Here is a 27,185-nt window from a genome sequence, read left to right on the forward strand (position 1 = left end):
TTTACTTTCTATGGAGGCAAGATAGTTTTCCAAATAACTCTGAAGTTTCCTCTGAAGGCCATTTCAGTCGCCCATAGATCTTACATAGATATTATGTTACCTTCTTTCATTTCAAATTCACAGCATAGGAAAGAAAAAGAATGACATAAATTGGATGTTAGAAGAGTTCTGAAGATAGACATCAGAAGAATTCAAGAGTAAGAAGAGAACTCAGCATTATTTGTTATTTTCCATCCTAAAGTAAAAAGAGAACAAAGCATCAAAAGCATCAGTAGTGATAGAGAAAGCTCAAAGCCAAGACTATATATCATAGCATATAAAACAAGTGAGTTGGCACCACCAGAAGGTCTGAAGTCTTAGTCTGTGGTTTAAAGTCGTTGATATTGCAGTCAGAAAGATCTTTCAACTGCAGAAGAAAGATGAAGAGCTGTATGCATTTGTTGCAATAGACATTTTAGGTTTTGCCTGCTAGTAGCATTTTGGAGCTCACTAGGGTGAAAAAGTGCTCATGGGGCTGAGAGAATTCAAGTCCACTGATAGGATGTTATAGATCAGAATCTTTCACTTTTTGTAAGTACATCTGAAAATAATGGCTGTGAATGTAGGCCAGCATCAGATGCATGTGTTTAAATTGATTGAATGCAATCATATTCCATAAACTAAAGCATATTCCAGTTCCAGCATCAGATGCATGTACTTTATCTTGTGTTTAAATTGATTGAATGCAATCATATTCCATAAACTAAAGCATATTCCAGTCTAGTAACTTTAAATCGTCATCCAGTCTGTACTGGAATTTTAGTTGGTCTTAAAAAATATTGCAGAGATACCTTGATTCAAAAATTTTGAAGTACAGTGATGCTGAACTTGAAAGTAAGTAAAGAAATACATTTCTTCACATTGTATTTGGGCAATGATAATTATTTACAAGTGAAAGTAGAAAAGGATATTTCAAATCTCTTTATAATGTTTGCAGTTATTTGAAATCCAAAGGGTAATAGAAAAAACTCTGAGGTCTTGCTTGGTAGACAGAAAGATTTACTCCAGTTGTAGAGAAGCAGCTTGTTGAGCATATTGTTGCCATATTATTTTTATTTGTGGCTGGACATAGTGTAGCATTTCCTGGGATATCAAGTCTATTTGTCTGCCAGCACTGGAATTTTTTTTTTGGTGGTATATTTTTATAGTGATTTATCCATAAAATATCACTGAATAAAGCAGCAGCCATGGAGAAATTCTGCAGTGGTTGAAATGTGATTAGTTACATGAGGCTTTCTTTTTTTATTCCTAAACTCCTAACTCTTCTTGGGCCTCTCTGCCTTTCTTGTATCTGTTTTCTCATTTCCTTATTATTTGTTCCCTCCTGCGTCCATTTCACCTCATGTTGACCTTAAAGAAACTGTGTTTCAGCCCACAGAATTGCATTGCTCTTACGGTAGGAGTTCCAATATATGTTATAAACATTCTGGTTGCAGGCTACGGCCAAGGTGCACAACACAGGGAAGACAATGTTGTGCTGCAGCACAATAAACCTTTAGTTTTGTTTGTTTCTTTGTTTCCTAAGCCTCTTAGCAGTTTAAGGCCATAGCTCTTGATAGAAGATGTGGAATAAGCTCCTCTTATATGTGTCTGTGAGTGTATATATGTATAAAGAGAGACATGTCTGTATGTACATACATGTATTTATGCCTCAGGTTATAGTGATAAACAAGATTTTAATTTCAGTCTTGAGAGAATCTTGGAGTTGTTTGGTGCTTATTATCCATCTATCATAGCTTCGTTTTGGCTATTGAAATGTGCAAATTCACTGAAAAGGAGCAAAGCAGGCAAGTGATGCAACTTAGGAGGAATCTGAGAGGATCCAGGTGGTTTCTGGGGCAGGATCTCCATTTGGTGTCACCCTCCCTTGTGAACCATACATGCACAAAGGACTGTTCTGTGTAAAATCATACCTGGAGTCCTTGCACAGTGGTTACTACAAATGTCTGAGATCTGTAGTTCCTTTCAGCTCCCAAGTGCTGCCCCTTGTGGGTCACCCTTGCTTTGGTCCTGATGGAAGTTGGGGGATTTTGGGGGTGAGTTCTATTTGCAGCCAGCAGGAGTGGTGCAGGAAGGATTACATTGCTTTGATGCTAAGATACAGACCCTTTCTCTCCAGACTGATTTAAGGATCAAGTAAGGTGCTTGCTGTTAGTTGCATTCAGTCATGTTTCCTTTGATTTTACTTTCCTTACAGAACAGGGATTTGTCAAACAGCAGTTGATTTTTATTAAGGTGGAAAGGTGCCTTATGGAAAAACGTACAGTCAACAAGGAGAATGTTTTAGCTTTCTTGCAGAAGGGCAGAGCCTCCAGATCCTGAAGTTCTTCGGAAAATGGGATTGCTTATTTTAAATGAGGTGGCATTAAATGGGAAGGCCATCCTCCTTCTGTGTCATTTTAGAAGATCCTGTGTTTATATTTTTTCTTACCTATATGACTTTCACGTAAAAAGAGTACAAAAGATAAAGTGAAAGAGTAAATGATGCACCATTAACTTTTCAGATGACATTCTTTTGGAAAATACAGTGTCTTTCAAACAAAATGTGCCATATGCATGGCTCAGCCCCAGATCTTCCAGCAGTCTAATACTGGCAAGGGAGGGCATCTGTAGCCCCCTGGGAAGTGGGCTGTGGGGATTTCCTTTTCTCCTCTTTGTTGGTTTTTATTTCCATTTCCTTTTCCTCTCCTTTTTCAGTCATTTAACGCTGTTCTGCACAACAGAGGGGAGCATCTGGCCCCAAGTAAACACCCAATAAAATAAGTGGGGGAAATTCACAGCTCCCTTGGTGCTATTGCGTCTGTCTGTCTGGTTGTGGACTCAACAAGATAACCATGCATCAAATTACATTGTCCAGGCTATCTTCACAACCAGAAGTGCTTGAAACCTTATTTTAATAGAAGCTTAGATTCTGGAGAATACTATAAAATCTCTCCAAAGGCTCCAAATCAGCAATTCCATCTGTGTTTCTGCAAATGTAGAGGAACAATGCCCCAGCTGATTATGCAAACAGAATGAAAATAGTTATTTTAAAAGTGCATAAAATCGATACTTTGGGGAAAACAAGTCAGCTGTGTTTATACTCAGCATATAGCAGACATTTTGTTTCTTTGTCTGAAAAAATCATAGGAAAGCAAGGATTGCAAGTGAAATAAAACAGCCGATCATACAGTGCAACAGAGGGGACTGGAACATCAGATGTCTCAGCAAAGGCTTAGAGAATTTTAGGTTCCTTCTGAGAGTATATAAATTATATTGAGGTTGATATATTTGTATGTTGTTTGAAGTCAAAGCCAAATATTCTTAACACGGTGGGAATAACTCCCTTCCCATTGCTGATCATGAAAAGTATGTAACTAAATCTATGTCTGTGGTGCTGAAAATTTCCTCCTAAATGCTGTCTCCTCTGGACTAATGGGATTTTTTGCAAGTATTGGTGTGAAGGGGTGTGCATATAAATATGTATAAACGTGCTTCTCATACAGTCAGGATACATTCCTTGTATACATATCATTCTAAAAACAGGAAACAAAAGCATCTGAAAAACAGGACTGAAAGGGAGCAATTTTTAGACCTATAAGTTAAATTGGATTAAACTTCATCTTTCAGCAAATGCCATGTTATTTATTCAGTGTTTCTCTGGGGGATTTCCCTACCCCCTACACTTTATAGCGAGTAGTGATGTTTCTTAATTAAAAAATCAAACAAACATGGAATTGAGGCTGCCCCACACAGACATTCTCCTGTGGGAATAGGAGGTGCACTGATTTTCTCACGGACAGTTTCTGGGTCTGTTGGACACAAAGGAGAGGAAAAGCTGTATCTGGGGAAGTCAAATTCACATCATGCATAGATGCCAGGGCTGTTCTCAGTGCTGCAAGGCCATCTCCTAGGTATTGCCCTTTATAGGGGAGAGCTGGTGGACATGGTGAGGAAGGTCACTGATAAACTCATCACAAGTCGGGTAGATTTCTGTTTATTAATTACCCCACAGTAGGGATTACTGTCTTGGAGAAAGGAAATTCTTGTTTCCTCTTTTCTTTCATTCTTTCCACCCAGAGCTGGAATGTTTTGGAGGTTTCCGGGCTTTGCAATCCCCACTCTGTAGCTGAAACAAACCTTGATCCTTTTCCTTAGTTTCTGACCTAAATAGTTTAGAAATACTGACATACATTTTAACAGATTTTAATTAATATTGTGGGGGGAAAGTACTTTAAGTTCTTTACAGTTAAGACAAAGCAAAATGGTTTTTTTTCAATGATTTTGAGTTTCATTTATTTCTGCAAATGCATGTGAAGCAGATTGGCGCACCACTTGAAAAGTCTTTTGCTTAGACTCCACCAGTGCTTTGGTTACTGTTATTTCAATATCTGGAGGGTTTTTCTCATATTCACCTGGTTTACTATTTGAGTAATAATAGCAACTCTGACATTTTCAAACTGGTGCAACTGTTGTTTCACCCCTTTTAGTGTCAGGTTCATTGATCTCTTCCCTGCCTTGCCGTGGAACAGCAAAATGCACTCTGCGGGCCAGTGTTAAAGATGGATTCTGCTATAGATTCACTTTGTCAAAGTGCACACAAGGCTGGCTGTTTTCAGGCTATCCTGCTTTGTCACCAGTGATGCCTCAGGATATTGCAGCAGCGTCCTCATTTCCAATGGCATGGTTGATTTTGAAGGCGTAAAGCTCTTGAGTCAGTGACTGTAAACGGTTCTGTGGTAAGGGCCAAAAGCACCAGTGACACGAGCCATTATCAACTTTTGAAAGAAGCAGGCAGAGATCATCTGATGTGCCAGCAAATGTATTTGTTCTTGTGTCTTTGTGCAGCTGATACTTTTTTTTTTTTTTCTCTTAGATAAATATTTAACTGATATTGCCTCTATCCCTTTCCTAAAACTGGCATTCTCTTTTCAAGTTTCTTATCTGGAAACAAACTCTTTTTTTCCCTTCTATAAATGCAGTCCTGGTCTCAGCCATTATTTATGGCTGGGCACATTGTAGTTACAGCACATGAAAGAACATCAGCGATGACTTATTGTAAATGGGACAGACTTCTTGGGAATGCACTGGGGAGTAGATGTCCAAAAGAATGAAGCACTGCTCTCTTTCCATCTGGCCACTTCATTTCACTGCCTATTTGGGACCAGCACTTCTAAAATCTAGTTTGTAAAGTCAAATATTGATTTAAATTGGTTTTGTTTTTTTTTTTTATTCTTAAAAGGTAGAGTAAACCTGGGAAGGTTTTACTTGTGCAGAGTCACAGGAGGGACAAGCAGGGAGCAACTGAAAGAAACGCTTTCTGTCAAAGTTGGAAATTTTCTGATTGGTTAAAAAAAAATCTAAGAAAATCTTTTGTCTGGATTGGACCCAATAGCTTTCAAAATATCAGTTTGGCATGAAAAATTTGAATTTTGTTGGTGATATAGCCATACAAAAATGGTATTTCGGTATATTAATATTGTGTCTGTCCTCTGTTTTTTCAGAAAATAGTCTTTAGGATGCAAACTAAAAAAATTAATACCAAGTGAAGGATTTGTAGTTATTAGCTTCCTTATGTTTTACAGAGTTTAAACAAAGAGATCAGAAAGTATTGCATCCTAACCCTATGTCATGATGGAGCATTAGTCAGCCCATTTTCCAAATGCCCTTCAAAACACTTTTGGTGAAGTTCCAGCTGAAATACTGATTCTGTATGTGCTATTTCTTCTAAAATAAGAGAAATGAGAAGCTTTCAATATTTTTTGACTATAAACAAGTTAAGCCCCAGCTCACAGTGAAGATCTCATGTCCTGGATTAGTTCTCCAGAAAAAGCTTTGGAAGAGCATAGGACTGGTTTCCCTTGGATACAGGTGATCCAGGCTGGAGTGCTGTCTGTCTTGTATATGCTCTGGCAACTAAGCTTAGAGTAACTACACGTTGTTTATATAATAATTTTCCATGTGGAGTAATTGTTTGAGGGACAAGTATGAAAAAATGCAAACCTAAAGCAAATCTCTGTGTCCCAGGTTCCTATACTAGTAGGATTTGTGTTCCACAGCAGAGCTCTGTGTTGTAACATTAATAACCCATATTTGAAGACATATATACAAACTCACTGTGAGTTTTAAGAGTGGAAAATGGTGTCTAAAGAAATTCCTCTTACTCAGAACAGCATGCCCCCATGTTAGCAGAGCTGTGCCATTTTAAACTGTATCAGTCTGGGTTTCAGGAATGCATTTGTCTTAGTTAAGTGATCCAAATGCTTTTTTTTTTTTTTGCCTGGGCCAATGTTTTAAAAGTTATCCTGAAGTTTTGAATAATAGTACAGTAACACCTTTTTTCCAGCCTGAATCCCCACATAAAACATAAAATTTCAGGAGTGCTGGAGTAAGCGGGATTGTGTGCTTTTGCACCGCAGGGCAAATGTGCCATCCTCCCCTTCTGACCATGTCAGTGCATGGGGAAAACAGCCACACCCATTTTCCTCATCTTGCCCTATGAATTTCCATGTCATCTCCTTTGGTCTTTGGGCATAGGTAACTAAATTAGTGCCATCTCAGGAACGGGGCTGTTTATACCCTCTCCTCACTCTTAACGTGCCTGTGCAGTCTGAGCCACTGATGGACCCCTATTGATCTGATTTGACTACGCTCCTGTGGAGTAGACAAACAGTGCAAGAGAATCCAGGGACTAATTCACAGCACCTTATTTAGGTTCCTAGGTCATAATTCTTATTTGCATTAATCACTTGCATTAATCAGAGAGAACCTGAGGCTGCCTCTTGCCTTCTATGCATTCCTGTTCCTGACAATGGAACAAAAAGGTATCTGCTCTGAAGAAAGTGTGTTTGAAGTATATTGACACTTGATGCTTAATAGTTGCAAAACTTAACTGTTAGAAAAAATACATTTTTTCAAATCAATGAATCACGCATTACTGTAAAATATATCGATTAAAAACAAAGTATAATGTTAGTCATTTAGTCAGTAGAGTGATGCAATACTGAAATAAATTCATCCCTTGACTTTTGCATTAACCTTTTATTGACTGCTTGCACACTCATAATTAACACACACTTTAGCTAGCTTGGTTAATTTTAGCATGGTGATCAGTGTCCTCTAATCTAGATGACACCCTGATCATCAAAAATCAGTGCAGCCCAGGGAACCATGACCAGGCAAGTGTCTGTCTCAGTGGATGCACACCTGCCCAGGGAGATACCAGCCACCTTCCAGGGAAAGCATCATCTGCTGTTATGCAAATAGTCAAACAGTCATACAAATGCTCGTCATCACTTAGTTGAACATTGGTAAATATTAATGAGCAAAGTCCATTTGTCAAAACCAGACAAAAAGGTTATGAAAAATCTGAGAACTTTAGAGGGTAGAGGTAGTGAGAACATACTCTTCAACAGTAACTAAAAATGGGCTTTTTAAATTGAAACTGTCACAAGTCTTGATTGTTTTAGTAAGAAAGTAGGGACCATGGAGTTTTGTGCATTCTATAAACAAACAATTCTTTCTATAATATGTTATTGAACAATTAGTGTCAAGGTGTTGCAGCTCAATTGCTCTGAAATATATCACGGCAGTTTTCCTGTTCTTCTGCTGCAGATAAAATATTGAAGGAATCTATTCTGTATTTCAGAGTTTGTGTGATTTCCACTCTTTACTCAGTTTTTACATATAATATGCACAGGTTAGTTCTATTTTCCTTTTGACTTTAGTAACTCAAATAAAAATTTTTAATTGATATGGAATATTTTCATTAACCTACAATATTGTAAATCTTCATAGCTTCCCACTACCACCACAGCTTGAAGTTTGCAGCCTTTTTTTGTTTCTTTTTATTTATTAGGAGTTATTGTTGCTAACTCATTTTAACCGTCAGACACAAAGAATTTTAAATAATTCTGTGCAATCATTTAGATGCATTTGATTGTTCTACTTCAGTTTAAAAAGTTGCTCTGCTTTTGGCAAGATCTTCAGCTCTCTTCCACTGCTACAAATTAAAGACCATTGTAGGAACAATTTCTGCTGCAGATTTTTTTAGTTTTTTTAATCAGATATATAGTCATCTAGAAAGGTCTGGTTTTTGCACCCTAATTCTGAGTGAGAAAGCACATTTTTGACCATGTTCCAGATTGTGGGAGCTATTCAGGTGGATTGCTTATTGAACTGCCAGGTGCAGCAGTGACTGCCTAGAAGCAGCTCCATAGCTTTGAATTTGACAAAACTTAAGCTGTCTTTGATGTCAGCAGATCCAGCACAGGGGTTGTACTTTTGGTCAAAATAGATGATTGACAAATTGTAAGAGTGTATCATTCCCTGCTGTTCTTGCTAGTATGGAGCAAAGCTGTAGCAATCCAGCAGAAGGACAAAAGCACCGTGGATTACTGAACTTCGAGTACTGTGGCACTGCTTTCCGTTTTTTGTATTTTTAGAGCACATTGATACATTTCTGTCATCAGACTGGCACAGCAAGTCTGAGGACCTGACACACTTCCATTCTTCTAATCCCTCCCATGGAATATGCTATGGCTAAAACTTCTCCCATTGCATGATCTCCTGGAAGTTCAGGCATGTGCTTGGCTGTGGGGAGACCTCTCAGCAATGGCTCTGCTGGTAGCAAATATAGAAAAGGGAAAGTAGCAAGTAGTGGCTCTTGGGTTGTCCAGGAACAGCATCACTGTGACTGCCATCACATTTACAGCAACACAAACACCCACATGTGAGGGAAAAGCTGGTCAATCTGTTTGTGTGAGAGAGCAAGGAAAAAAAAAAGACATGAAAGGTACAGAGAGGGCTCTGAAATGCTGAGGAAGCTAAAGGTTAATATCTCTTTTCTCTCAGTGAAAACTGTTGTTAATAGATGTGGGAGAGAGAAAATGTTTATTATTATTATTATTATTAGCTGAGTTTTGCAGATCACATAACTTGCCTGCAGTATTTACTGGCTGAGCTTTGTGATTTGTCATCTGCAATAATCACTATATGGTTAATTTATCCACTTTTAGATGGAAATGCTTAAACTGGAATGTCTTATACTACCCACCAAACTGAGTGTATTATTTTGTGCCAAGACAGAAAATAAAGCAAGCTTTTAAAAGCCTTATAGAGTTATGCTGTAATTAGTTTCAACTTCCCCTGCATATTAATTTTCTCCTGTTCCTTTATATAATTTGGAAAATGTCTTCAGAACATGATGGCACAATCAGTTAAGTACCTCTCAGAACTCACACACTAAACTGCATTTGCTATAACAACTATTATAAAGCAGCCAGCAAAACAAATCCTCTGTTATTCTGTACAGTGCAGCTTATCAATGCAAACAGTTTAATATTTATGCTAAGAGGATTGTCACAAGTAGCTTCTGTTCCTTTAATTCTTGTTTTAAATAAATAATGAGAACATTTAAACACATTACTCTTCCCAGGGCCCTGAGGTCGGCTAATCTTATTATTTATGAAGTGATGTGCTACATAATAGTACTTAGTGCATGTTAACAGATGCTATTATCAGGGGCTGATGTGGAGAGCTGAAGATATATTGGAATGCTATGTGTTAATACTGTCCTTGTAGTGTAATGTACGATGGATTGAGTGCCCAGGATGCTGGTGCAGCAATTAACCACCCACCAACGTGGGTGTAAAGCTGAAGTATGTTTTCTCATGGGGATTAAGCTGCTATTAATAATTCCCAGGAGAAAAAGACATCTTTCATTTGGCAACAGTCTCTTCCAGAAGGTCAGTGGTGTGGACAAGGAAGTTGAGTGTGTCAGTATTCTTAGAGTTCATTCTACTGAGGTGAAAGACACATATATGTTTAAAACAACTTTAAAGTTCTTACAAAAATTATGTGTTTTATAGAAGACAAGTTTTAAAAAATGTCATACAAGAGATAAAAGTGCACTTCTGCAATTTGGTTGTTATCTCTTTAAAGAGCTGTGTAGACCTGCAGTATGTACCAAAATTAAGGTAATTCTCTGCTTTTTTTTTTTTTTTTTTTTTTTTCCCCACTGCAAATATTAACTAATTAATCTGCAATGTGCAAATTATTTGAGGGGAAGGGAAAAGAGAGGGGGAGAAATCCTCCTTGAACTGTGACAATGTTTTTGATGTGGCATGTATTAGTCTAATCTTTGAGATGTGATGGTTGCCACTTATAAAAACTTTCCTCTGCAGGCTGCAGTTCACTTGAATATTATAATTAGACTTCACTAGTATTGATGAATAATCCATTTAATAAAAAACATTGTAATTTAAACATTTTCTCTGGGGACTAACATACACTAGCCTCTTAATTTAATTTTATTGAAGTTTTGCCCACCCATTCATCATTGGAAGTTGTTATTAACCTCCATTTCCATTTTTCTTTATAGAATTTTCTCTTTTTATATTGCCTTTTTCAGTGCTAAGCAGGTTGATACACTTGTAAATCTCCAGAATCTACAAAGCTAGTCTGGCTTCTTTAATGTTGTTTAATCTATCCCCCCTGACCTTAATGCAGTAAATTCAGTTTAATCTTTCTCAATAATCTAGTAATACATTGGAAACCAGCAAACATTTAAATCTGATAATGATTTAATCACATACTTTAAATAACAGCTGAGATAATGAAAAAATAATTCACCATATAAAGGAACACTAACTGAGTTTTCTCTGTGATTGGCTTTTTAAGAAATCCCTACAGAAAATACAAAGCCTACAACAGAAATCAACTTCACTGGAAATGTGCAATCCATTCGGTGTCAGAAGATGTCGTATTTCTTTTTTTTATCATCTTTCTCTTTAAATTAATGCTCAAATGAATCCTTGCTGAGTATTCAGTTTCTTGATACAGTTTTACTTAAGTGGTTTATCTGCTTACCTTTCTTTTCAGGTGCCAGTCAGACGCAGCAGAGAGCTTGCCAGAAGACCAGAAACCAGAATGCCATCCCTTCTGGACAGATGATGATGAATGTAATATGCCTCTGCCATATGATCTAGAAGAAGTAATTGCTTATCTACAAAATCTTGTTCAATGGATAGAATAACAAGTGACCTTCCAGCCTAGAATTATTGATGCTGGTCATCTGGGGAGAAGCTTTGTCATTATCATAAATCTTTTAAGCTTTATGATTTCTTGATTATATGTTATTTTATGTGTCAATGCAGATTTTACCAGTCTTTACACAGTAGCTTAGTCACTGTCTCACAATAAAGAGGACCAGCCCCCAAATTTAGAGAAGCGTGTGTTTTTTAAGACCTGAAGTCCAGAACACCAGCCTTAGTTCCCTCCTCCTCCACTCTAATTCCCATTGACCCTACAGCCCAGGGATATCTGTGTTTCAAAGAATCACAGGATGGGGCAGGTTGGAAGGACCACAGTGGAATCACCTTGTCCAACCTCTCTGCTCAAGTAGAATTGCCCAGGGCACAGGGCTGTGTCCGGACAGTTCTGGAATGTCCCCAGCGAGGGAGACTCCACAGGCTCTGGCCAGGCTGTTCAGTGCTCGGGCCCTGCACAGCAAAGAACTCCTTGCTCGTGTCCAAGTGCAACTTCCTGGGCATCATTCCTGCCCCTTCCTCCTGTCCCATCGCTGGGCACCAGGAGCAGAGCCTGGTCCATCCTCTGACACCTCCTGCAGATACTGACATACATCAGTAATGTCCCCTCTCAGCCATCTCTTCTTGAGGCTGAGCAGGCCCAGCTCTGCAGTGTTTTGACACATTCCCTTGGTATCTGAATTTCAGCTTCCATGAGTGCCTAGAGCTGTCTCTGGCCTGGCAGGTTTGAGCAGCCCAAGGTGTAGCTCACACCTGTGCCAAAGCAGACTGCATGATCTGGGCATCCTAACGAGAGGCCAGCTTGGGCTGAGCCTGCTGGAGATCTTCAGAACAGACCTGTGGATTCTCAATCCGGTAACACAAAGGGGCAGGAGATGCTGGAGATATTCCTTTGTGCAGTGGCTCCTTCTCAGAGCGTTTTTTCAGGAGAGGAATTCTGTAGGAGCATTCTAACACAGATCCCAAGACTTTCTTTAGAGTATTACTAAGAGAGATTTCTGATGTGAATCTGTACCTCCTGGGCTCCCTGGAATTCAGAATTCAGTTCCTAATCATTGCTTTGTTTCTGCATGTTGTGAAACCTATTCTGAGGTCAGGTTTCCCAGTGCATTGCCTAAAGATGTGATGGACCTAAGTAAGACCTTCCATTTGGGCTGTTTGGTCCCCTGAGAAACTAGATTTAGATTGTCTGATATTGGGAATTTCAGCATCAAGTGAGATCTATGAGCATAAACCCAAAAACTATGAGAAATTAAGCTGTTTGTGATGTTTTGTAGTAACATGCTGTAAAAAGAACAATTATGTGTAGGATGATACAGGGTGCCCCTGAATTAGATAGAGAAATTTGTTTTGGTTAATTGCTATCGTATCTGAAATGGTTGGACTGGTGTCCAACTTTGCCACAAAAAGCAGAAAATCATTACGGTGAAAAAACACTCAGGCTGTGTTACCAAAGAAACCAGTAAGGTTCAGAGTTTGACATTACCACCAAGAAATGAATATGCCACCTGTGTTAATGTAGTGTTTAAAGTCTCTGCTGAGGCTGAGCTCACCCAGAACACACCAGCTTCTGTACTGGCAAAGAGCTGTGTGTGTGGATGAGGCTTCTACTCCTGAAAATTGTGCTTTTGACAGTATAACATATGCCAGACCTCCCTGGAGCTAAGGAAGCTGTGCCAGTAAAAATTCAGTTTTAGTGGTATAAAGCTGTGTCCACACCTACCAGGTTTTGCCAGGACTATTATATCAAGTAGAGGGTGTACTTCATAAGACTTTAGGTCAAGCTGTGCCAGCAAAAGTAAAAATACCTGAATCAAGTGTTTCCATCGTAGTCCTGAGCTTCTGTGAAAACTTTTTGTTATCCTGTGGAATGTAAAGACTCTCTGAAGAATAAGTTATTACTTAAACTAGCGTTGATAATATTACCATGATCCACACATTTCTCTGTTGTCTCTTTTGCCATAGATTTCATAACATTTGGAAACACTGCTATGGGCATAGCTTTCTCTTCCCTGCACTAGTTGAAGCTGGCTTTACCAGTGGCATATTTGGATTAGTGCCTCACTAAACACTGTTTACTTTGGAGATCTCTTAGAGAAAAGCTAGCTGAAGATGTGGGAATGCTGCTTTTGAAAAGGCAGTTCTCAGAAACAGATATTGCTTTGGAAATGAGCAGTATGAATTCAGACAAGCTAATGATGTAACAGTGTTAACACAGTGTTTAGGGGGACTGTTTGTTTATGCTTTTATGTTATGATTACTTTGTGTATAATTAAGCACTGCTGAAATCCATGGGGATCACAGTATTGAAAGGAATCTGAACACCACAAAGGGTGGAGAAGGCACATCAATGATATAGTTTGTAGCTGAAGTGGAGGCAAAGCTATTAAAAAATGATTGCCAAATAATTATTTCCAGCATCAGTAAAAATAAAACCAAACTGAAACAATCCCAAACCTATTAGGAGGCTCCTGGCAGTAATAACAGAATTTTTAGAATACATGTTCCCAGTCCTTGCCTATGCTTGAAGATTTAAGGTAGTGAATTCGCTGAACTAGTCTCAGTCAGATAGCACTTATCTAAGCCATGGTTAGCAATGATATGGACAAATGAACACCTTTGGAATAAGACTGCCAAAATACCAATAATCAAGTGGTTTAGGGCTCTGTGTTGCATTCCAGTCTTGCATCATCTAAATCAGTATAACCTGATTGTGCTCAGTTGAAATGCAGAAGTATGAGAAGATTTCATATCTCCAAAGCCCACAGGAGTTGATAGCAATAACATGAGTAAGATGGTGGAACTGTTTGAAGCACACAGTAATGCCAAAGGGTACCCCAACAGGAGAACACAGTTAAAGGTAAATATATATAAAAAAACCTGAGAGATCAAGTATAAATTATTGCTGTGCTTAGATTATGTGTTAGAAGCTGACAATCTACTTTGAAGATTTCTTTATTTTATTCAAGTAGTTACAATTTAGCTTGTTTCAATGATTCTTTAGCAGTCCATTTATATTCCAGCATTAGATAATGCATTTCCTTTTTGAAAGAGCTGGAAGACACAGCCTCTAATTAATGTTTTGTGTATAGCAATTGTTTGCCAAGCCTGGATGCTTTAGAAGCATGAGGACCAAGGTCAAGTTTTTTCAAGGAAGAGGTGAGAGCATAAATTAACTTCTGACATTAAATTCAGCGGTTCTTTTAAAATGGTGAAGTTCACGATTTTGCTTACATTTACTTTTCATCAGCCAGGACTGAATTGAGGTAAAATAGTTCACTTGCACGTGTGTGTCAGGCTAAATGGATTGCAGAAGATACAGATCTGTTTGCCTGTCTGCACTTGCCTTTAGACAATATTCATCAATTTTACAAAAGCTACTGACTAAACATGGTACCAGTACAAATGAAATGCTCAAGGCAAGGGCTTTCTTTTATAAATCTGATACAGAGTTGGTTTTACACTGATAGAAAGAAAATGTTGGCAGAAAATGAAAAACTTCTATTGTTTCTGTAATTTGGGGGATGAAAGATACAGACTGTTTTTAAGTATTTGATAGAAAACTGCTGTGTTATGCAATGTAATTAGAGATGTTTTTATAATGTTTTGTTCATATCCGTGTATATAAAAATATTTTATCCCATAGGTCCTTTCTTCTGGTGAAAAGGTTATGTAAATAAATAAAATTAATCTCAATACAGTAGATTTTAAAGGCATAATACTTATGTTCTAAGCTTTACAGCAGGTTCTGATTATTTAAAGGGTAAATAAGAATGCTGTGAGTAATCACTGACTGAAAACTGTGCAGGATGGGTAACATGCCCCATAATAAATATCCAAATCAGTTGTCTTATTATCATCTGAATATGGTTTTAGATTCACTGGTAGTGGTACAAGATGCAATATAAAATCATGCTGGACTAATTAATGCAGTGGGGCAGATTCAGGGATTCCATTCATGTCACAGCACAGAAATCAAAATATTATTAAACTCCATCATGAAAGGTGACTAAAATATTGTAATGTGTTAAGAGTTGGCATTGCTCCTTTCTCAGTTGCAGCAGTGCTGTGTTGTGATAAGACACGAAATGATGACACAGACACTGCTGCTCTCGAGGGGAACAAAAGAAGAAGAAGAAGAACTTTATTTTCTGACTCCAACATTTATAGTTTTCCAAAGGTGACAGTGGATTGGAGGGGGACAGTGCCACCTCTCCAATGCCACTGGACAGACCAAGGGTCCATCAATTCTCTCCACCTCCATGAAAGAATGCAAAACATAGGTTATTTACAGAACTGTGTGTGAGAAAGTTTGTTGAAAGAATGCAAACATCAGAAGGCTTAACAAAGTCTTACAAAATCAAGGCGACAGTGCTGTTCCATTAGTTCTGTGCTGTGCAGTGGAGTTTGGGCTGCTGGATGTTAAACCAGGCCAGGCTTAGGCTTGTGTCTAAGCTGGACTGAGAGCAGGGTGAGAGAGACGAGGTGGGATGCACAGGAGACCCAAGGGATGTGATTTTTCAAGGCCACAGCTTCATTAACTGGACTCATATGGGAGTCATTGAGCTCAGACTTGTACAGTGCAGGTCAGGAGCTCTCTCTTAATTGTTACCACCTGGTGCAAAGTTAATGTTGGCTCCCTAAACCCCTTCCTGCCCCTGACAGCTAGTCCTCAGCTTTCTGCTGGGAGCTGACCACTCTCAGCTCACACCAAGATTACAGAGCTGGGAAGAGTGGTTATTCCACTGTAGCAACAGGAGTGAGAAATTCTCATCCCCAGCTTCAGCCATCCTCTCTCCTGCTACAGCTCCACAGACTGAGTACCTCCAAACATTCTGCTTCTCATTTGAGATTCAAGTTGCTGCAGCTCATCTTCTGTCCTGTTCTACCAGGACAGTGATCTGACACAGGGAAGGGCCAGACAAGAAAAATTCTGTTTGCATGAGGCTCCTCATCAAAAACAGACACCTACTGGACTCTCTGAGTGAAAAGTTCAGGACTACAATAATCTGCCTTTAGAGGGTGGGAGCTGCTAGGGAGTGATGAAGGACTCTGGCCAAACCACCAGCATTCATTGTTCTGTAGGACTCCCATCCTGCCCTGTTCTGGCTCACCCCACCTGTACAGGCAGAGGCAATCCTGAACAGATCCACTGCAGAGGCAATCCTGAACACATCCACTGCACAGGCAATCCTGAACACATCCACTGCACAGGCAATCCTGAACACATCCACTGCACAGGCAATCCTGAACACATCCACTGCACAGGCAATCCTGAACACATCCACTGCACAGGGCTCTCTTTCCTGTCCAAACTGACTCTTCACCTTCAGTGTGGCTGGGCTTGAACCTTCATTTACACTCATCTGTCCTCTTCACCTTAGCCTGAGGGCATTCAATGAACAAGAGAAGATAATTTATACAATTACAAAAAGACTGTACATAGAAAGGCTACAGATCTGGCTGAATAACACGTAAAATAAAAGCCAAGAAATAACCAATAAAATTAGCACACTAAAATGCTGATATTTAGGCACAAGCACTTCACATATTATAGGAACTCTTGTTTCTCTTCTTGTTGCTTAGGAGATAACGTTCATAATCCAAAAGGATGTATTATGCTTTGGTTTACATTCTCTAAATCTCCACTGGTTTTACAGGGCTTGTCCATGATGATCAAGAATTTGGTCACAAATGTTGTTCTCCTCCCCCTCCCTATCGTCAAATACTTGCTTTCATGCCAACACATCTTGGTCTGATTAGTCCCCTTGATTACAGGCTAAAGCAAAAAGTCAGGTGTATAAGATTCCCATTATCCTTTATTCCACTGCTTCTAAGAACAGGTCAGATAGAGTTATTTCAGTGAAAATGTGAACAATCAACTTCTGTTTACCATTAACCTTCAGTTTTCTTTTCTTAAAATCAAATCAGGGCTTGGTAGGCAGTTATTTTCATGCATGTCCCTTGATCAGTGGAACAATCTGTCAAAAGCCATTAAAGCCTCTATTAGGTTGAATTGCATTCAAAGTTAAGCTCTCCAATCATTTGAAGGACTGTGATGATTGCTTTTAATATAGTATACATTGATTTCTCTCTTGGAATAGCAGCATAACTTTGAAACTAAGCATGTATGACTTGAGCATTTTGCTCTCCGGTATGTTTTGAGAAGCTTTGTTTCTTGTGGAAGATTAATGTGTACATAAAAAAAAAGGGAAAAGCAAATGCAGTGAAATCACCTCTTATATTGTCACGAGTTTTTAACTTTTCCTAGTTCATTGTAACCCTCAAGGTGTAACATATGAAACACAAAAAAATTTTCCAGGGTCCCTTTCCTCAACAGCTTCACTGATTTATCTAATTGTACTGTTATTGTAAAAGTGGCTCTTTATCTTAAAATATCAGGATGCTTTACACAGAGAAACTGAGGCAGAGGTCAAAAGTGCAGCTGGGATCTGAGTGCCAGCACTGGAACGAGTGTTATGTAACCCTCTGTTGCTGGCATATCTCTATCACTTCCAGAAATCAGCTCAGTTCACAGACTAAAGATGCTCTCATAGAACTTGTTGTCCCCCAAAGTTATATCTGAAAGTTGAGCTGGAATCTGTCCTACTCATGTCATATTTAGCATAATATTTAATTGCATAACATACAATAATATATCTCATATAATAGAGACCTTTCAGACCTCCTAAGGTTTGATTAAAACTTTCCAGTGAATCTTTTAGTTACATTCCAAGTCCCTGAGCTCTCAATGGGAAAGACAGATTTTATTGGAATTAAACGATTCCATGGAGAGTATGTAGTGTATAATATGATACAATCTAATACTACCCCCACTCTTCTAGATCTATTTTAAGTATTTCCACTGCGTGCCCCCCAAGGTGGCACAGCTGCTGTATTAGGAAACTCTTAAGAAAATACCCTGTTGGTATTTGTGCTGTTTTTACCAAGGTGAAGGTGAGCTGCTGAAGCAAACTGGAATGCTGGTTATGCACCTGTTAGCACTTTGGTCTGGTACTTATTTGGTAGTCTGGTAGTACTTTACTCAGAGCACTGTGTTACTAGCTATTTTGATGAACATCCTAATAAATTATTATCCAACATCAAAGAATTCCACAATTCTTTTATTGCTGTTCTTTCTCTTCTATTGACTGATGCCCCTTCTTTCCCTTTTGTCTCAGTATTAACAGTAATGTTATTAACAAGTTTTGTTCTTTGTTAGGCTGATGTGACCTTTAAGTGAGAAAAGTTTAGAATTATGTATCAGATATTTCCTGAAGTACATTTCTTTTCAAACCAATTCACTAGGTTATTTTGACTACTTTTCCATTTGGTACTGCTACTTTTTATTAAGACCTATTTATAGAACTCTGCAAGATATACAGTGATATGTAAGTTTGTTATGTATTTACTAATTTACTGACATTTATCAAATAAACTTCCTAAAGAATCTGTTTGTCTGTCTTTTGCTTTTCAGAAGGTGTTGGTTCTTGTTTTCAATACCTCATAGTTGCAGTGCATGGAATTTCAGGTGCACAGGTGACACAATTGGTTTCTGTAAGCTCTCTGTATGCCAAATAGTGAGAGATAAAGCACTCATCAAAGCACCTCATCAAAGCACCGCACTCAAAGATGCTGAGTCTACTCTTCAGTGGCACATTGCTCAAAACCTGGACTGTGTGTCAAGTCCAAGTGCATAGTTATCCTCATCTGCCTATGCTGTCAACTTAATAACAGTAAATAGATAAAGTCGATGGTGGAGGGTTTGTTTTTTTGTTTTGGTTTTTCTTTTTTTTGAATTGATAGAATTAAATACTGGTTATATTGCAAATCTTCTAGTGAGGAAGGCAGAATAATTTCTGTGCCTTTGTTAAGACTCATATCTTGAATGAATCTGACTTCTATTCCCTGTAATAGTGTTTCCTTCAGCAAAAAAATATGGCTCTGCTAGGTTTAGAACACATTCTTCTGGCAGTGCAGCCTTTCACTTCCCATGTCTGACACCAACTGTAACATTATGTGAGTGGTAGGAACTCAGTGCCCACCACCATCAGCCTGTTTGAGTGTTTAAACTGTTTCTTCTGTGTTTGGTGCAGTAGAGCTTGCAGTTTAAAACGTGTAGTCATTATAACAAGGCAATGTCAAAGAAATGTGTCTTGTACATAGACTGAGAGGTAGTGAGGTTTGGGATGCCCATTGTTTCTAAAGAGTTTCTTTTCACAGGCTTTTATTCACCCACATCAGATTTTGTGTAGGGTTCTACTATGTCAGAGGAACAGTTGTCATTAGGTGTCTCTTTCCAGTGGAAAGCTGTGTCCATGCCATCCAGATTCGAGTGGGAGAGCAAAGCAAGGACTGGTACTGCAGATGTCCTGTGATGCTCTGGCAGGAGCCATTGCAGAGATCAGCAGAGTGAGATGTGATGTGCCCATGGCCACGTGGCTGAGGTGCACTGCAGTGTTCTGTAATTCCTGGAGTTCCCTTAAGGCCAAAGGCTGTGTGTGCAAATGTTCTGCATTAGTAGATTCCAGCCAAGAGGTGATGGAAATGTGAATAGAATTGGCCAGGATGGAATGGAGTCTCCAAGTAAAACAGTTGACAGAGAGCATTATGAACACACACTCCAGCTCAGATTCAGCAAGGCATCCAAGAGATGAAAAATTTGCTTTCTTAGCCTAGAACATTTTTTCCTTGGCTTTAGAAAAGGTTTAATTGATTTAAGTAAAAGCTGTATGGAGACCCATTTGCAAAACCAATGTTAGTCTGAAACATTTCGTACAATCCATTGTGATATATCTTATACATGTCTAGAAAGACCAAGATGAGTGTCCCTGGGATCTAGAGTGTCTTGAGCTGTTCATTTTTTCCCCCTTTTTTTACTCTCTTTTCCTTAACTTTTCTTAAAAATGGGTAAAACACATGGCAGTAGTAACCTTTCAGAAAAAAAAAAAAAAAAAAAAGATGCAATAATCAGGGCCTTTGTTGGAGGGACACAAGCACAAGGAAACTCAAGAACATCTTCTGTTGGGATTAAGATGCTCTTCCAGCATCTCCATTCAAAAGCAGCTGGTCTTAATTGAGGCAGAAACTAATCAGGATTCAGTGATTGTAGACTTTTTTTTTTTTAATTTTACCCTCAATCCAGTCTTTCTATAGGAAATCTGTCCTGAGAACCTAAATTCTCCTTGAGGAGACAGGCTTGTTGTCTTTTCACCATAAAGCCTCTTTCACCCTACAGTCATCATCCTGCAAATGAGTGTCATAAGGGTATACACCCTGCTGTAACTGAAAGATATTATTTTCATTAGGTGATGAGACTTCATTTCTGATCTAAAATGTCTCAAGTTATATTGCTGAAGTTGCAGATGTGCATTTTATCTGTCAGCCAATGTCTGTATTTTGTGGCCATGCAATCATAGTTCAAAGTGAGTTTTTGCTAAACGTTTTTAAAAGTGTTGGGTTTTTAATTCCAAAATCATTCATATAAAAGAACCATCACCTCAAACTAGAAGAATCACACTGAGTTTGTAAATAGGTAAAAAGAAGTAAAGAAAGCTTGTATCACTCTGGATTCTTGGTTTTTCAGTGGGTCCAGAGTATGATTTTAGAGTTTGTAACTGAATCAGCTTATCTGCTAAAGACATATGTGCAAGTTTTCATTTAATCTATACAATGCCCTCTTTGCCCAATTTTATTTCATTTCAGCTGGTCTGTATGAAACTTGCTGCATAATTATCACTGAGATTTTGGAACTAACAGCACTTAATTAGGTTTCTGTTACCCTATTCCTAGTTGCATGTTAATTATTAGGGTGAAAATAAAGAGTGCTTTTCATAAGCCTTCATATTTTCTGTTTACAAGTATTTTGCTAACATCTAATAAAATTAATGGCTTCTAACAACAAGAGGAAGTGAAATCCTACTTAGCAAATTCATAGCTTTTCAAAGTATCTCGTGGCTTTATGATATGTCAAACTGTAGGAATGTAAAAGTGGTTTAAGGAGCTGTTGCTGGGTTCAACTAGCTGCAGAAACTTTTAAGTTATTTTTGTTTCTCCTCTATTTCTTAACCTCTGGGGCCTAAGTCTGGGCTACTCGATAAAGCAGTCATTCAGGAACTTGAAACTATGCAAGCTTTGATAGACTTAGAACAAGATCTTGTATTAAACATACATTTTAAAAATAAAATTTCAAATCTGGAAATTGATTGTGGCTTGACCTGTATATACTGAAGAGCTCACTGTTCCTTACTTTCTTTGCTTTACTGATATTATTAGATCTGTTGTTCTTTTACCAGAACTCCCAGCTGATAGAAGAAAAATCAATGAAGAGCAAAGCATATTGGACAACAGCACTTTCATTAGAGTCAGGGCCACAACTGACTAACTAAGAGTAAGTTATGACATTTCCACTTTTAAAGGTTGCAAATGCTCGTATTATGCATTTTCTGGTATTCTCAGGGGGCCAGAGCCAAATATACATTAAGCAAGCTTAGAACAGAGCAGTTTTCAAAAAAAAAAAATTCAACACACAGGTTTTTTTGTACATGCCAATATGAGGATTATAAATCATAACTAATTTCTCTGCAATGCTTTTTTAAAAAACATAGCATACATCCAAAGTTACACTTCCCAGCATTTTATATGTATCTGCATACCCTTAAATTCCCTCATTTCAATGAACTGCTGGACATAGTGATCTCTCAGGTGGCTATTGCAGTGTGCATTCAGCCCTTGCCTGGTACAGAGCAGGATGCAAAGGGATCTCTGAGGATGCATCCCCTCCACACAGCATTGCCTGAGCCAGCTCAGCTTGGATTGAGGATGCTCAGAGGTCTGCAGTTCAAGCACACGTCTGCCCAGCTAATGGGGTCAGAACATCTCCTTCCAATAATGGATTGGTTCTCTCTAGGGTAAAGTGCCTCTAAGAGAAATTGAGAGGAGATCCATCCTTAAATAAGATTTGATGCAGCCCAGGAGAATGACAATTACATCTTTTGCTAACACTGTTTCTAAGGCAAAGTCATGCCTTGTAGGAAACAGGATGATGGAGTACTTGGGGAGATTTTTGTAGTGCAGTGGCAAGGAGACAGGTCCATTCTATAGAAAAGTTCTGTGAGAGAGAAAATGAAACTCGTGTAAGTGGCTGTTCTGTTGCAGACAGTGAGAAGCATCCCTGTGTGGGTCACCCTAGTCAAGTCTGTGTTATTTTTTTCTTGGACTGAGTGCAGCTGGTGACAGCAGCAGATCTTTTTATCCAACAGATGGAAAACACAAGAGCCACTCCTGGGGTTGAAGTCCGGGGACCCAGCTGAGATGTACATTAAAAGAGGCACTCAGAAGGGCTGCCAAAATCAAGTTAGAGCTGCAATTAGAATTCCTACCTGGATGGATGGTCCTTTGCTGTGTCCCATGGCATAGGTCTCAGCTGAGGGGCTGGGCAGAGGAGATTTCATTGGAGACACTGAGCTGTGTCTACACCTGAACTTTCTCCCTCTCATACTCACACATATTATTTCCCCACACTGTGCAGGACTGTGCACACTGTAGCAGCAAACCTGCCCCAGAGTCACCAGCTCAGGAAGGACACCATGGGTGGGCAATAATCCTGTGGCAGGGACAGGAGATCCCAGCAGGTAGAGGGCATTAGAGCCACCAGTGAGATCATGTGTCTCTGAACAAAAGCAGTTTGTTTGCCCCTCTGATTCCCAGATTACTGATTCACAGAAAGGCATTTTCAACCATTATTCTTAAACTCAAATCCTGATTTTCATGGCAGGTCTGTGGCTGAAATGCAAATTGGAGGTGGGGGCAGTAGCTGAAATTTTGCCTGTCTCTAACCACTTAGTTTTCTATTTTGTAATTCCACAGCCTTCTGCACATGTCAGTTTTAGATGCAAGATGTAACAGTAGGCTCTCCAGTCATTGATCCTGACTTAACTGATGTCAATCATCCGTTTTGGACACTTGCATAATCCTCCTGGCCCAGACTCCTACATCAGCACTGGCTTGTCAGAAGTTCAAGTTGCACAGCAGCGCCTGAACCCCTTCAGAAGCGTGGCTGCACCCCCTGCTCTCACCTTCCTGCTCTCACCCGCTGTGGGAGGGGGCACAGCTCTCCCTCTTACCCTCCTGGTCTCTTTCCCAGCTTTGTCGTAGGTGCTTGCACTCGCTGCTGGCCTTGACCCAGTGATGAGGGTCCCTTTCCTTGAAGGAACATCACTCAGGGGTAGTGATGAGACACTGGAATAGGCTGCCCAGAGAAGCTGGGAACGTCCCAGCACTGGAAGTGTTTGAGGCCAGTTTGGGTCCAGGGGAAGGTGTCCCTGCGCAGTGCAGGGGGTTGCAACATCTCTGAGGTCTCTTCCAACTGCAGCCATTCTGTGATTTTGAGAGTCAGCTGCCTCTGCTCACTGTGACAGCTCTCCTGTGATTGCTGATGGCACTCAGCTGTCTGCTGCCCTGCTTGCCCTCACCTGCTGTCTGTGGGACACCTGCTGACTTCACCTACAGCTGTGTCCTGGCCCATTTTCCCACTGGTGTGTTCTCAGTTAATTTGGCTCCAGCTCAGCTGGTGCTCTGGCAGCAGCAGGGCGCGGGGGCAGTGGTGGGTGGCTGGGGAGGGGCCCTGTTGCTGGCACACCCCCTTTGCATCAGTTCAGCACTCAGCTGGCAGTAGGGGTGAGAAGACATTTTGACATCAAGGCTGTCTTTGTGAAATGGTTTGACACGACGTGGCACATTGAGCTGCAGTTATGACTTTTTTCCCCCCACTTTGAGAACAAACATATAGCTCCTTGTTAGCAGTTAATAAACAGGAACAGAAAACTCTCTCCAGCTATACATTCAAAAGTTTTCACTCTGTGGCCAAGGAGGGAGTGAAATGTACAGGTAGCTAATGGAGCCATTAAATGGTTACCAAGAGCTGCATAAGCAAATGAATATGTATGTGGCTCTTTACCCCTCAGAACCCCAAAAGAGAACAAAAAGAGGCTGATCTGAATGTAGTTGCAGGCTGGGATTTTTACGTACCTGTGGAGTACCTGCCCTGCCTCTGCCCATCTTCCAGTGCCACTTGTGTTTTAGTTCTGTAGCTTCCATCCTCTGTTTACTTTGGTGTTGCCAGGGGTAAACATCAGTTTGCTTCCCAAGGCAGCCTCTGGTTGCCCCCAGTCGCCACCTGAGCAGGGGATGGGCTTTGCTGAGCACTGTGTTACTCCTTCCTAATTCTCATTTACTGTATGTACCTTTCAGAGCCTCACGGGGCAAAAGATAAAGGAATATAAGAGTCTGTAGTGTAAATGAAAATCCCAGTGCTAAGGAGCAATCCTGAAATGTACTGCAGGATTTTCTATTATTTAAAAACACTGTAAATCATTATTTTATGCAGAAGTAAAATATGTAAAAACATTTCTGTATAGTTCTTTTCTAAATCTAACACAGAAGCTTTTGCCCCATTTTTTAAAGCAACCATTTAATAAAGTCTGACACTTAGCAATGTTTTGAAATAATTTTTGCTGCTCTGCCAGCAGTTAGCTTTGCTGTGAATCTCTAAAGACAAATCCATCTACAGTGAATCTAGCAAAATTCAGCTCCGTGTTGTATGTCAGGGTTGAGGACTACTTGTCAGCTCTGGCACTGTCAGATTTTATCTTTAAATATGACAGGCAATTTGTTCAGGGAGCACTTCTGAATGACAAGATATAGTGGTGTTGTAAAACATGGCACCTGTGTGGTATGCCCTGCCTCTGTGGACATCAGAGGCTATTGTTTCCTTTGCTATTAGACAGCCACAGTCACACAATAAGGTGTGTAAAATGTTCACAGAAACCTTTTAAATAGAGTAGCAGGAAAGTAGATACCCTGCGGTCATTTAAGTCAGGCCATTTGTCATTTTATCTTATAAAACACAACATTGGCTAAAATGTGATGTAAAGAGAAAACCAAACGCTCTGCTGAGCAATGTCAGTGCAAGCCAGGGGTTTGAGCCACGCTGTAATAAAAGAGGGTTATCTTTAAAGTGAAATGCAATAGAAAAATTAGGATTTTAACTCCTTCCCAGTCAGACAGCTAGCAAGAGCCATGCAGAGGGCTGCTGTTGGTGTATGGGATGGATGTGGGCCCACTGGATGTGTAGGGATAGGATGGGTTTGGTAATTAGAAAGATGCAGAATATGTACAAAGAGATCCCTTACTAGGAAGGACTTGGCACAGTTTAAATATACTTTTTTGTTTCTTATTATGAAAAGAAATTAAGTAATTTCTTTTTACCTTGGTGTAACTACTTTAAAGAAAATTTTCTAGATGAAGCAGAGTGGTAGACTGTGCTGTTTCTTTTTTGGCAGACAAAACTATCTGTCATGTTCACTCTTAGCATGATTTCCCCATCTTCAGTAGATGAAAAGAATACTTTTGTTTTTAAAGTGGCATAACTGTGTTCAGAAATTTATAAATTCTACTCAGATATTTTTATCTTTTTTTTTTTTTTCCTTTTTTACATACAAGGTTGCAATTTTAAAACCACTGGGAAAATGAGCATTCATCTTGTCTAAGCAAAGATCTTTTGATGATTATCTCCATATTCTGAGATGGTTTCCATAATGAATGAATAGCAAGAAGTATCTCCAGAGGGTTAATCATTCCACCTGGATTTGGCATCTATTTCATGTTAGCATGAACTCTCACTGAAGAAGTCTATCTCTTCTCATTGACTCTGGAGAGAGATGAGGTAACTTGCTTGTGCAACTTTCAGCTAAATTTGGCTGAGGAAAGAAAGTCATCTTTAGTCACCTAAATCCCTTTTCTCCCTGACATAGCAGCCTAGATAGATCACAAAGGTGTTTTCAAGAATGTTTGCCTTCTCCTTGTTCCCAAGCATTTGACCATCTGTGATACAGCTTCATAATGGAAGCTAATTCAAAGGGCTTTTAAAAACAAGGAGAAAGACTTTTTTTGTAATTAATAGTGATAGATGACTGGTATGGTCACACAGAGCAACATAAATCTTTGTGCCATGCCCAGTGCTAAAAAGCAGACAAACTCCAGCTCAGGGAACTCAGGTACTTAAGCATAGTAAAGTCATACAGGGAAAGGGGTTTAGACCTCATGTCCATTAGGAGGGCAGATAAACACACAGTGAAGTAATTTTACCTGCCCATCATTGAATAATGTACTCTGAAAGGAAGGGCTGCACTTCAGTTCCACCCTCCTCAAGCAAGTGGCCTTGCCAGCAGTTTAGAGAGAATGAAGTCAGGAAGAAAAACCCCTCAAACACCAACAAAGAGCTACAGACACCCAAATAACTGCCCCAAATCAGAAGCAGCTGTGAGTAATTATCAGTTGTCTTTTGGTGGGTTTTCTTGAGGAATGTGAGATAAAATACTTCATATATATTTCAAATGCTGTGTATTTACTGGGGTGTAAGTTATAGAGCTGTATAAGTACTAGTATCAAGGAGCAAGGTCTTGTATTTAAAGGTCAAAATTGAAAATTTGGGATACAAGTGAACTGACCAGCAGTGAAAAAATACATAGACATCTCACAAGCTGCGTGCCAGTGTATAATCTTTTGCTGCTACAGCAAATTCTCCTCTTAAATACTTTCATTTGAATATTGCTGTTACAGGAAACCTGAGATGTGCCAGGTAGAAAGGAGTAGTTAATCATATTATGCACTCTACAAATGGTGAACATGCTTTATTAGTTTCTTCTGTAGATAAAATTAAGTGATATCTGGGAAATACCTGCAATAAAGGTATTTATGGGTTTTTTTTTTTTTTGCTTTAGTAGTCTCCTCGTGTCCTCAATTTGCCTTTTATAAGCCATGAAGGTGGTTATCATATAAGTTGGGCTTAGGTAGGAATCAAAATAATGGCATCAAATAGGCAGGAACAGATTTATTTGCTAGGGAAAATTGCAATTCATTGATGCACAAGAGGCCACCCCTCTGTGGGCCCAAACCACAACAGACATGGTTATCCACAACTGCAGTGAGTCTGAGATGACAGAAAACGGGAGCACAGGTGCAAAAACTTCATTTATTTCCCAGCTGGCCAGGAGAATAGCTTGAGCCTGTGGCAAAGAGGGGAGCTGAAAATGTGATGTGGAGGAACTCAAGGAGTGG

The 27,185-nt window shown here is 39.4% G+C and overlaps 1 protein-coding gene across 2 annotated transcripts in view; it reads left to right on the forward strand.

The window, feature by feature from the left end:
* FTO (FTO alpha-ketoglutarate dependent dioxygenase) overlaps positions 1-12,295 on the forward strand; it is a 219,623-nt gene extending 207,328 nt beyond the window's left edge. For both annotated transcript variants that reach the window (XM_041400922.1, XM_041400923.1), the window contains one exon: positions 10,900-12,295. In XM_041400922.1, coding sequence (XP_041256856.1) covers positions 10,900-11,053 — 154 coding nt within the window. In that variant the 3' untranslated portion in view covers positions 11,054-12,295. The remainder of the gene's footprint in view (positions 1-10,899) is intronic.
* Positions 12,296-27,185: the final 14,890 nt, after the last annotated feature.

Source organism: Onychostruthus taczanowskii, unplaced genomic scaffold (genome assembly GCF_017590055.1).
Source record: "Onychostruthus taczanowskii isolate IOZ18803 unplaced genomic scaffold, ASM1759005v1 scaffold18, whole genome shotgun sequence".
Lineage (NCBI taxonomy): Eukaryota > Metazoa > Chordata > Aves > Passeriformes > Passeridae > Onychostruthus > Onychostruthus taczanowskii.